Source organism: Phascolarctos cinereus, unplaced genomic scaffold, assembly GCF_003287225.1.
Source record: "Phascolarctos cinereus isolate Bilbo 61053 unplaced genomic scaffold, phaCin_HiC Scaffold_9;HRSCAF=440, whole genome shotgun sequence".
Taxonomy (NCBI): domain Eukaryota; kingdom Metazoa; phylum Chordata; class Mammalia; order Diprotodontia; family Phascolarctidae; genus Phascolarctos; species Phascolarctos cinereus.
In genome coordinates, this window is record NW_027556402.1 from 167,821,708 (window position 1) to 167,833,396 (window position 11,689).

At 38.2% G+C, this 11,689-nt stretch overlaps 1 protein-coding gene across 2 annotated transcripts; it reads right to left on the reverse strand.

The window, feature by feature from the left end:
- Nucleotides 1-508: 508 nt before the first annotated feature.
- On the reverse strand, nt 509-5,517 carry LOC144455131 (uncharacterized). Of its 2 annotated transcripts, XM_078148147.1 has the most exons (3): nt 5,374-5,517; nt 2,824-2,995; nt 509-1,579 (listed from the first exon to the last, which is right to left on the reverse strand). In XM_078148147.1, the coding sequence occupies exons 2-3, from the start codon at nt 2,869-2,871 to the stop codon at nt 524-526; spliced, it is 1,104 nt and encodes a 367-aa protein (XP_078004273.1). In that variant the 5' UTR covers nt 2,872-2,995; nt 5,374-5,517; the 3' UTR covers nt 509-523. The 2 variants fall into 2 exon arrangements, with proteins under 2 accessions (XP_078004273.1, XP_078004274.1); XM_078148148.1 differs by lacking the exon at nt 5,374-5,517 and having other exon boundaries at nt 2,824-3,681.
- Between the last annotated feature and the right edge of the window lie 6,172 nt (nt 5,518-11,689).

Sequence of the window (11,689 nt, forward strand, 5' to 3'; positions counted from 1 at the left end):
TATAAGAGTCTGTATTCGATGTTCATTTAACGCGCGTTGGTTGGACTCTAATAACTTTTTGATTTCAGTCGACTGATTCAAGATGTTCATAAGGGGATATAGAGATAGAGACACATGAGGTAGAGGCAAAGATTGGGGTACCCAAGCAAAATTTTTAACTAGGTTAGTGTCTGGTGGAAAGTAAAAATCATTTCCTTGCCAGCGTAGGAAAGATACATTTGTAAGCAACCAGAAAATGGAACAGTAGTAACATACAGATAGAAGTCAGAGTTATTAGAGCTATACACATATTGAGTAGATACTTCATATATCATAGAAAAGTTACTCACTGGGTATAAAGTTAGATCACACAAATTGGATGAATGTGAGAGAAGGCAGGGTTCCATCTGCCGAGTCATCATCCCACAAACAATCCCTCCATTAGTTACAACACAATCAGACAGAGTATGAGTTACATTATACCAATCTATATAGTTTCCATAGATATGAGGTAAAGCAAAGTATTTATGTAAGACAAAAGGTATTACATGAAATTGCACATAACAGTCCAAGTTTTAACTTGGTAGAGTATAATAGTTCCAGCGCACCAAAGTGGAGTGCATCTAGCATTCTCAGGTTTTTGCTTTTTCCATACATCTGACAAGTCAAGTATATCGTTCCATATGTGAGAGTTACCTTCCTGTAGTAATCTTTGGGCATTTTCCTTCTGTATGAGGGTATATAAGTTTTGCAAGGAACATTTAGTCCAATTAAATAAAACACTAATGTTTTTCATAAGGTGTAAATTAACGAGGATGCTATTATTAAAGACTTGTAAAAATTGGCCTTGATATTGTAATGTATTTTGGTGTGGCAGGATCGTTGTGGGTAACCATTGGGCATTCACAGTCAAAGCTTGAGAAACATCTTGTCCAGCACTGCGCAGTCTGCTAGCCAAGGTCTCAAGGTCTATAGAATTAACTATACCCAAACCAGTTCCTGCACCACCAAGTAATGTATCATACCAAGCTCTTTTTTTCCTGACACAACTTTCTAAAGAGGGAAAAGTTACATTATAATGAAACACTATTTTGTGTTGCAAGATAGAGGTGTTAGTACATGAGCGGGGGACACGAATTATTCCAGGAGGTTTCGGAGTCACAGGTACAACCCATACTAATTGGTTTAGATATTCTTCATACAGCCCATTGGAGGTGTTACGACAATAAAAATATTTTCTGTCGTCCGCTTGTGATAGTGAGACAGTGTAGGTGGAGTTTACTTGTGTCCAATTATATGTTACAGATCTTAACCTTTTAGGAAAATATGGACTAGGTGGCCAACTTGTAAGGGTACAGGATATATTGGTACCGTTTGCTGCAGTTACAGTTAGATTAAAACTAGTTAAATTGACTCTCATTAGGGGAAATAGAGGGGCGTCCCAAACTTCTACGTTGAATGGGTATGACCAATTCATGATCTGGGTGTTGTTTTCACCAACGTAGATGGAATCAGTACGCGGTCCTTGCTGAGGAGTTCCCACTGGAATACCTGGAGTCCATGCCATAGTTAGCGTGTAGCAGGAAAACACTGTAAAACACTTAATTTCGCAAAAACATTTGGGTTAGTGGGACATGATACCACTTATCATCACCAGGGTATACTACTATGGCAGTATTAGTGTTTCCTTGTGCGATGAGCTCAGCTGGCCTTGGTCTATCAGATTGATGCTTCTTTATCCAAACTTTAGTACCAGGAATTGCCTTTTCTGGTATCCAGGAGATGTCACTATTATTAGAGCTCCCAAATCCCTGATCTCCTCTTTCTGTGGAGTCAGGAGACCCATTGATTTTCTGCCACGAACCATTTAAATAGGGTAATATCACTAGTTGACAAATTCTCTCACCAGTCTTACATTCAAAAGGTTCGCTTTCATGAGAGTTATGTAAACAAACTTTAATTTCTCCTCTATAGTCATTGTCTATGACTCCACCCAAGACATGGACTTGGTTGTTTAGGGCTAAACCAGATCTAGAGAACAATTGTCCATAGTGTCCGTCAGGGAGCTTAACTCCTACTCCTGTAGAACACAGTTGTTGGCCTAATGGAGGAATATGGACATCATGAATTACATATAGATCATACCCAGCGGAGCCTAAAGAGGCATGCCAGGGCTGCCTAGCATTCTCATGTAAAGTCCACCATTGAATGGTCAAGGGGGACGAAATTCTCCTTATTTGTAAATTAGGAGTCATCATTCTTGAAAGAGGAGTCCCACCCCCATCAGTCAGAGGCCTGTTATTTAATTGCTTTAAGGCCTCAAACAAATTTTCTTTCCATCTCTTCAAATCATGGTTCTCACTTAATTTCTTTAGTTTCTCCTTTAATAATCCATTCATTCTTTCTATCAAACCAGCGGCTTGGGGATAATATGGTATATGGTAAATCCATTCTATATTATTATATTTACAATACTCATCTATATCCTTACCTTTAAAATGTGTACCATTATCACTCTGTATTTGTAGGGGGGTCCCATAATAAAGAGAAATAATATCTAGGGTTTTACAAGTGTTTTTCTGGGTAGCCCGTTTATAGGGGCAGGCAACTAATACCCCAGAGTAGGTGTCCACACAAGTGCAGGCATATTGACACCCCTGACTAACAGGTAAGGGTCCAATATAGTCTATTTGCCAAATTTGAGCAGGTAAAGACCCTCTAGCCAATTCTCCAGTGATTTTCTTCGGCACAGGCCGATGAGCAAATAATTGACATTGTATGCAGTTTTGTACTATTTGCTTAAATAGATCCAGAGGTATGTTAATCCCTCTGTCTAATGCCCACCTGTAAGATGCAAGAGCGCCAAGATGTCCTGCGGTGATATGGACCCATTTTCCTAATTGTGTTTCGTTTTCCTTTCTGGGGGTGACCTTTAAAGCTTTTCCTTGAAGTTTGGATAATTCATCAGCACGGGCATTATACTCACGTTCCACAGAATCTTGATTCACATGGGCATCTACATGAAATACAGATACATTAGTACATTGACACCATTCCCATATTTGTTCCCATAATTCTTTTCCCCACACATCTTTGTCTCTAATTTTCCATTCGTGTTTCTTCCAAATTGGCATCCAAACTGCTAGGCCATTGGCTACGGCCCAGGAATCAGTATATATATGACATTGGCCACCTTGTTCCTTTTGAATTACTTGATAGACAGCCACTAATTCGGCCCATTGGCTACTCTGGCCTTCACCAGAGCTTTCCAAAATAGTATTGCATGAAGGATTATAGGCTACAGCTTTCCAACATCGCTTAGATCCTATATATTTAGCCGAGCCATCAGTAAACCAAGCATGCTTCTTCTGCTCGGGGGTTAGAGAATCATATCCATTATTCCAAGAAACAGGTGATTGATCATAAGACTTTTTGGTATATCAATATCATTTGAATGTTTTGGTAATTCTAATACCTTTTCATGCAAGGTGGAAACACCCGATCTGCCTGTCTTGACTCTATTTTGCAAATACCATTTCCATTTAATAATTGATGATTCTTGGGCATGTCCTATTTTATGTGAGGCGGGGGTCCCCATAATCCAACTCATAATGGGTATGGCTGGCCTCAATACAACTTCATGGTTTAAAGTTAAATGTTCTGTCTCTACCAGGGCCCAATATGCAGCCAATAATTGTTGTTCAAAAGGAGTATAATTTTGGCCAGCAGGTGGCAGTTTCGCGACCAAAATCCTAAAGGAACATTCCTGCCCTGTTGTTTTTGCCATAAACTCCAATCAGCATATCCATGCAAAACTGTAACTTGCAATTCCATCGGCCCTGGCTGTACAGGCCAAAGATCCAGGGCAGTTTGAATAGCTATTTTGGCTTCCTCAAAGGCTTTCGATTCTGTTTCCCCCCATTCAAATGCATACTTTTTCCGGGTAACTTTATACAATGGCTTCAAAATCTGACCTAAATGAGGAATGTGATTTCTCTAGAAACCAAACAACCCAACGAACTTTTGAGCTTCTCTTTTGTCCCTAGGAGGTGAAAAATCTAATATTTTTTGCTTGGCCTTGGGGAGGATTTCTCTATGACCCTTATTCCAAATTATTCCTAAAAACTTCACACTTTGAGCTGGACCTTGAATTTTATCAGGATTAATCTCCCATCCCTTCTCCTTCATATTCTATTAGTTGAGTTAATCTTTTCTCTACCACCTCTTTATTCTCTGCCTGTATTAAAATATAGAGGTCAAACTCAAAAATTTTAGACAATCCTTGGGGTCTAGCCACACTCCTCCAGCTCCCCCATCACTTAATCTCACAAGCCGGAGATTGCAGGCTCTCCTGATCGCTGTGAAAACCTACTAAGCAAATCAGTAATTTCTCTTTGGGAGTAATCTTCCGTGATTTCAGTCACCCGGGGTGGGTTAGCTCCCTCCTTTTCGGCTTTTCTCCTATCTATCGGCGAGCTTCCCCGTCTACAACATCCGGAACATCTTCCTCTATTACTTCCCCCCACCTATCATCATCTTCATCCCAAATATCACCTTCCCAAGTATCAGGGTCCCAATTCATATTTGCTGCGGCGATTACAGCATGCACTTTCCTTTTACTCACCCTTCAAATTTTCTACACACACTCCTCTCTCCTACATGCTTAAACTTCCTTGCCTTTCTTTCTAATGATTTAAAATCCCCTTAAAACCTGTACATATCTCATTCCTTTCTAATTCTGACCTAACACTTCAAAAATCCTTCCCAACTTGCCCTCTACCAACCATATAACCTAAGTAATAAAGTATTCTTCTCTCTTTCCCTCTCCCATCCACGCACTGCTTTGAAGCTGCTGTTACCTGGGGAGGGAGAGGGGGAGAATGAAGGCAACTTTTCAGAGTCCTGCTGCAGCCTTTGGCTGTCTGGCTGCAAACAACCCAAAAGGGAGGGAAATGATGTACTGGTCGTATCCCCCCATTATCCCTGCTGGCAACCGGCCCATCCGTCGCACCCCAAACGAGAACCCCCAACACCCCCAATCCTCACTAGGTCCTGTACACTGTGACCAGGTTTTTGCGAGCGAGGAAAACGGAGGGTCCTCCCAACCGGGGACCTCTACCGGAGCCCGGGGCTCAACATTTCTCTTAAAGAAAGGCATTTATACAGCGAATCCTGTTCGTGACGCCAATTTTGTATTAATATGATTTAGTGAGGTTCGGATTCGCTCCTATAAATGACACTCTCCAATGCACCAGAAAATAATAGGAAATAGATAATTTATTTAGAAGAAGCAAAGCACAGATAGTTTGAATTTGCATAGAAAGCATAAATAATAAGAACAATCAATAATATAGCACCGATCAAGAGAGTCGGTAATGGAAGAGAATACATCACCAATTCAAGGGAACCTCCAAAGTCAATCAACGGCTGGGAGCCCCGTTGCAGCCTGTACAAACTTGAATTGTGTAAAGATTTTCCCGGGCGAAGCGTCCTTCCCGCGGGTGAGGCTCAGCGGGCTTACAGGACGCAGTGTTTTTATATTGTTCTAAACAAAGAAGGCTTGGGGCCAAGAAGCCCTTTTTGATGCTTGTGCTATTCATGGTTTGTCCAATACACATCTGACCTTAGCCACGCTCCCATCCGCCTGAGGCTTGGTATTTTGTTTTTTAATAACATCACGTCTCACAAGGAGAGGAGCCAACCCTCCATGTCAACGTGACCTAGGAATGGCTAGTTCCTGGAATGCTAGGCCAAGAACACTCAGGAGATATGGAACGGTCATGACCGAGATTTGAACTGAACCTATTTATTTGAGTGATCTTATTAATTTAAAGGGGAATTTCCAATTTCCGTTTCAAGGATTATGCTCAGTTTTGCTGAGTAATTGATTCTTGGTTGTATTACTACCTCCTTTGCCCTCTGCAATATTATTTTGAGTGTCTTCTTTTCCTTTAATGTAGAAGCGGTGAAATCTTATCTGACTGTGGTTCTAAGATATTTTAATTGTTTCTTTCTAGATGCTTGAAATACTTTCTCCTTAATCTTGGAGCTCTGAAATTTGGCTATAATATTCCTAAGGTTTTCATTTTGGGATCTCTTTCAGGAGGTGATCTGTGGATTCTTTCAATTTCTATTTTATCCTCTGGTTATAGGATATCAGGGAAGCTTTGCTTAATAATTTCTTGAAATACAACATCTAAGCTCTTTTATTGATCATGGCTTTCAGGTAGTTTAATAATTCTTAAATTATCTCTCATTGATCTATTTTCCAGGTCAGTTGTTTTTCCAATAAAATATTTCATTGTCTTCTTTTTTCTTCTTTAATATTGTTTTATTGTGAGGGGCAGCTAGGTGGCACAGTGGATAGAGCACCATCCCTGGAGTCAGGAGGACCTGAGTTCAAATTTGGCCCCAGACCAAACACTTGACACTTACTAGCTGTGTGACCCTGGGCAAGTCACTTAATCCCAAATGCCTAAACAAAAAAAAAAGTATTGTTTTATTGTTACTTGATGTCTAATGGGGTTATTAGTTTCTACTTCTCCAATTCTAATATGTAAGTAATTACATTCTTCCATGAGTTTTTGCTCCTCCTTTTCCATGTGTCTGATTTTACTTTTTAAGTAGTTGTTTTCTTCAATTAATTTTTATGTATCTTTTTTTTTTAATTTGACTGTTTCTGCTTTTTAAGAGTTCTCTTCAGTACATTTTGGTGCCTCTTTTACCATTTGGCCTATTCTGTTTTTTAAGTTATTTTCTTCAGTAATTTTTTATGCTTCCTTTACAAAGCAGTTGCTTCTGTTTTCCTGATTTTTTGGTTATTACTTTTATTTTTGCCCATTTTTTTCTCTACCTCTTTTATTTTTTAAAATCCTTTTTGAGCTCTTCTATAATTTATTTTTAGGCCTAAGACCAATTCATATTTTTATTTGAGGCTTTTGGTATAGCAGTTTTAACATTGTCCTCTTCATCAAAGAAGATGTTGTGCTCTATGAGCAAAGCAGAATTGAAGTAGCTCAAAAGAAAGATGAGATACACAAATTTAGGGAATCCACCCCAAATGCTTATGTGGACTATTTGTTCTTGACCTGTGATACAGCTTTCTGAGCTTGTGGTGAGTCTGATCAGCCTCAGACACTGTAACTTAGCTCTAACAGAATGATGTCATATTGGTCCTCTTCAAGGGCAACGACCGACCAGCCAACCAACCTCTTCTGAGTTTGTGTTTTCATCTTTCCTCCTCCTCCACTTATTTTTGCTTAACCATTTTTCCAGCCTATTTATTGACTGTTTATGTTAAAGTTGGACTCTCCTCTTAGGGTGGACAGGATACTTTCCAAAGCATCAGGTTTATTGTTGTTGTTGTTGTTGTTGTTGTTGTTGTTGTTCTGTTGTTTTCAGAGCTAGTTCTAGGGGTTTGTTGGTTTTCAGTACTCCAGAGGTGGTATGATCTAAGGAGAGATATGATTAATGCTCCCCTGACCTGTACTCTGATCTGTGAGCAATAAAAAGTACTGTTTTTTACCATATAGCTGTGACCAGCATCTTTACTTTCCTGCCACCAGAATCTCTAGTGTACTAGTGTTCTTCTTTGCCTGGAAATGCCATTGTTAATCTCTCTGTGGGCAATGCAACAAAGTACTGCACTCAGTGCCCACTAAGGGTCCCTTCTGATCAGTTGTCCAACTCCTTTACCATATAGAAGCTGACAGCTCCAGAAGTTGCTGTTGCAAATTCAGTTTCCCCTCAATGCCTGATGCTGGCTTGTGCTTGGCACAGTCACTACTTGCTGATTTGCACTAGCACCCTGGAGGTGGGGGGGTCACTGCTGGCTTTCCTGCCAAGGTTTATGCTGTACTTTCCCTTTTACCCTTCTGATACAGAACTTTCCTATCAACCTTCTAAGTTTTCTTGTACTGGAATATTGTTTCACACCTTCCTCTTGTTGGTTTTGCTACTCTAGAATTCATTTTGAAGAGTTATTTTGAAGTTCTTTGCAGGGGAATTTGGCAGATGTCAGGTGAGTCCCTGCCTCTTACTCTGCCACCTTGGCTCTGTCCCCTGCCATAATTTCTTATTTAAAATAATTTCCAATACATTTGTTTACTATATTATCCAAAATTTCTTGACTTATAGGAATCGATTTTGCTTCTAATTATTTGTTCTCACAAAGAATACTGGTATTAATATTTTGATTTTCAGTAAAATATTTCTATCTTTGTTTTTCTTTTGTTTTCATGTGGCTCTTTATAATATATGTTTCCTGATAGTAAGCCATTTTTGTACCCCAAGTATAAATAAAACTTGGTCATGATGATGAATATATAAATAGATTCCTATTGTCTTGTAGTCATGATTTTTTAAAAAGTCTGCTTCAATTAAAAGTAAAATTGGCCTTTTATTCCATTTTTTTGTGTTTTGTTTCTGCCTTTGTTTCCCTTTAACATCAAGGCCATGTTTGTTTAAAAAAAATAGGAGTTCAGTAAAATGTCTCTATTTTTGACAACTTTTGAGGCAAAGGCACTAATTACTTTTTAAACATTTCATAGAATTCACTGGCAATTCCATCTGGTCAAGGTGTTTTTTTTTGTATTCTCTTTTTTTCCTTTGGGCAATTCATGTATAGACCACAATGATCAGAGACCAAGAGACCACTGACTTGTTATTATATAAATCATTGCTATGGCTAAAATTTTGCCCCCACATTAGAAATAATAACTATTAAACTGTATAATCATTCAAAGTAGTAACATTATTTTCTAAATCCAGCCAACTTATGACTGCTTTTTATATATTAATTATATGTAGGATGTCAATTTACTATAAAATTTACATTCCACGTATGAAAATACAACTTCAATATATTGTTCATCTACTTCCATAACTTTTTTAGCATTAATGATTAAATTTCTAATTAACATCAATTTTGCTTCCTTCTTAGAGTTTAGAATTTTTGTCTTCACTTAAATTTATTTTGATAATTTGTGTCAGGTCTGTGTTTCTTTAAAGAAAAAAAAATAAGGTATCTTGAGAAGAATCAACAGATGTCTTCTTTTCTTTAACAAATTTCCCCATAGGCAGTACAAGTCTTCAAATTTGTTCTCCTAATCTTGATGGGCACAGTCAAATCTACTTATGCATTTTATTAAAAAATGTGCAAAGCAGTAGTTAAATATTCACAGGTCTCACTAAGGACCATAGTTAACAGGGTGTAGAAAAGAGAAGTCAATTGAATCTCTTTTTCTTGTTTACTGTCTTTACTTTTCTTGCTACCTCAACACCACCCCATGCCAACAACAAGAGTAACTTTGAAAAGAAGAGTTGTGTGAAGATTGTGTCTAATAGGTTTGGGAGAAGTGTCAGGCATACACCTCTGCCTTGATGATGCAAAAGTAATTTATGAAGTGATTGTGGAAGAACTAGTCTGATTTTTAAAGCTTTTGTTTTTTAAACACCAACCAACAGTGTTACTTCCTTTCCCCCACAAATGTTGCCTCCTGGCAATACCATTCATTTCTATTAACCCGGACCTTATAGTAGAAACCATTAAAGGTATTGGGGAGGGGGAGGAACTGAATTAAAATAGGATGATAAAATAAACTCCTGAAGAATAAAGGCAGTCTAGATTTTTTATCTTCTCTTGGCTTCTTACCAATCATACAACGTTGTGTAACATGTCACTGTGGTATGTTTGTATTTTAGGGTATAATCTTGTTTCTATTTTTCTCCAGCATCTTTAGCATTCAGTGTCACATTCTACAATGTGTAAAATCATTGCCTCTGGTTTAGAGTAGGCAATATTAAATTTAGCAAATAAATGGTAGTGAAGAATCTAGGACATATTTAAGTATACTGTTTTATAAGACTCACCCATTCTATGTCCTTTTATGGTATGAGATGGTACTGTGTTCTGACCTTAGAACTATAAAAATGGTATCTGGGGTGAAGAGCTCAAATTAACAAAGATCTAATGTTCAATATCTCTTTTTAGGATTTTCAATTTGAGCTTGACCATTTCTGATTACCATACATTTTTCAGCTAATTTGTATGTGAAAGCTATAAATACTATTTATATACCTCAATGTAAATTGAAAAAATGAAAGATAAGCATTAATTAACAACTTAATATGAGTCAAACAGGACACTAAGCACAAAAATAAAAATACAAAAATGAATACAATACTTATCCTCAAGGATCTTATATTCTAATAAAAGTAGTTAACGCATATAGGAGAGTGGGCCTCAGGGAGGGATATTTTGTTTGTAGATGTATAGGAATGATGCTGAGTAGAGTCACATTAACTCACCCTTTCTCAAATGGAATAAATATAGTTGATTTATGATTCTAGAACTTAGAAGAATGAGGAAAAGAGGAAAAAGAATATATGCACAGTGATGTGGCAGCTGGTGAGGATATCACCTGAAAATAAAATGGGGCTAGAGTCAGTCCTGCTTATGGAGGCCAATGGGGGCCACCTCCAATTAGCATACATGCCTCAGGGGAGGGAGCTCTGGGACTGTAAAAGTCAAGGCATCCATTGCTTAGCTTCTGTTCTGAGCTGCATATTAGACAGTGACTTTCAAAAGTTCAATGAATTATAATCCTAAAGTTACTATACCATGTAATTAATTCCTTTATATGAGATTATAGTTTCTTCCTTAAAATAGTACTGTGATCCATTGCCACAGAAAGATTTATTCTAATGTATATGTGCTCATTTTCTAAAATAAAATGACAATGGCATTGTTCAAAATAATTAGCTACAAAACATTAAAATATGATGCCTCACTGCCAGAATCCTCAGGTGAGAAGAGGAGCCATAGCTCTCAGATTTTACCAATGCCTTGTTCCTTTCATCCCCACCTGGGCACAGCATGTTTCCTAAGAGAAGGATGTAAATGGCTTCACCACATGTCTTCCATCTATCCCAAAACATCTGCACCAGCACAAGACAACTTCCATTTCCACTTATTTAAGCAATCCCATTTCATCACATCTCTTCAAACAGATTGTCCTCTCTTTCATCCCCACTCTTTTACTTATTTTCAATATTTCCTTGTTTATTGGGTCATTCTCTACTCTCTACAAACATTCCTATGTCTCCCTAACCTGGAAAAAAAAGGCTAATTGGATTATTCCATTTTGGCTATGATCCTATATGTCTTCTGCTCTTCAGATCTAAACTCCTCAAAAAGGCATCTGCAATAGATGCTTCCAGTTCTTCTCCTTTCACTCTCTCTTTTTTTTTGGCTGGGCAATGGGGTTAAGCGACTTGCCCAGGGTCACACAGCTAGTAAGTGTCAAGTGTCTGAGGCCAGATTTGAACTCAGGTCCTCCTGACTCCAGGGCTGGTGCTTTATCCACCATGCCACCTACCTGCCCCTTTCATTCTATTCTTAACCAACTATAATCTGGTTTCCAACCTTATCACTCCAGCGAAACTGTTGTTTCCAAATTTATTAAGTGATCTCTTTGCTGACAAATCCAATGGCCTTTTCCCAATCTTTATTCTCCTTAATCTCTGCAGCCTTTGATACTACTGATCACTTTCTCTTCCTTTGTATATATCTTCCCTCTAGGTTTTTGAGACATAACTCCCTTCTGTTTCTCCTCCTACCTATCTGACCACTTCTTCTCCATCTACTTTGCAAGATCCACTTCCAAACCACCCCTCTAATTGTAGTTGTCTCTCTAGGCTTTGTCCTTGG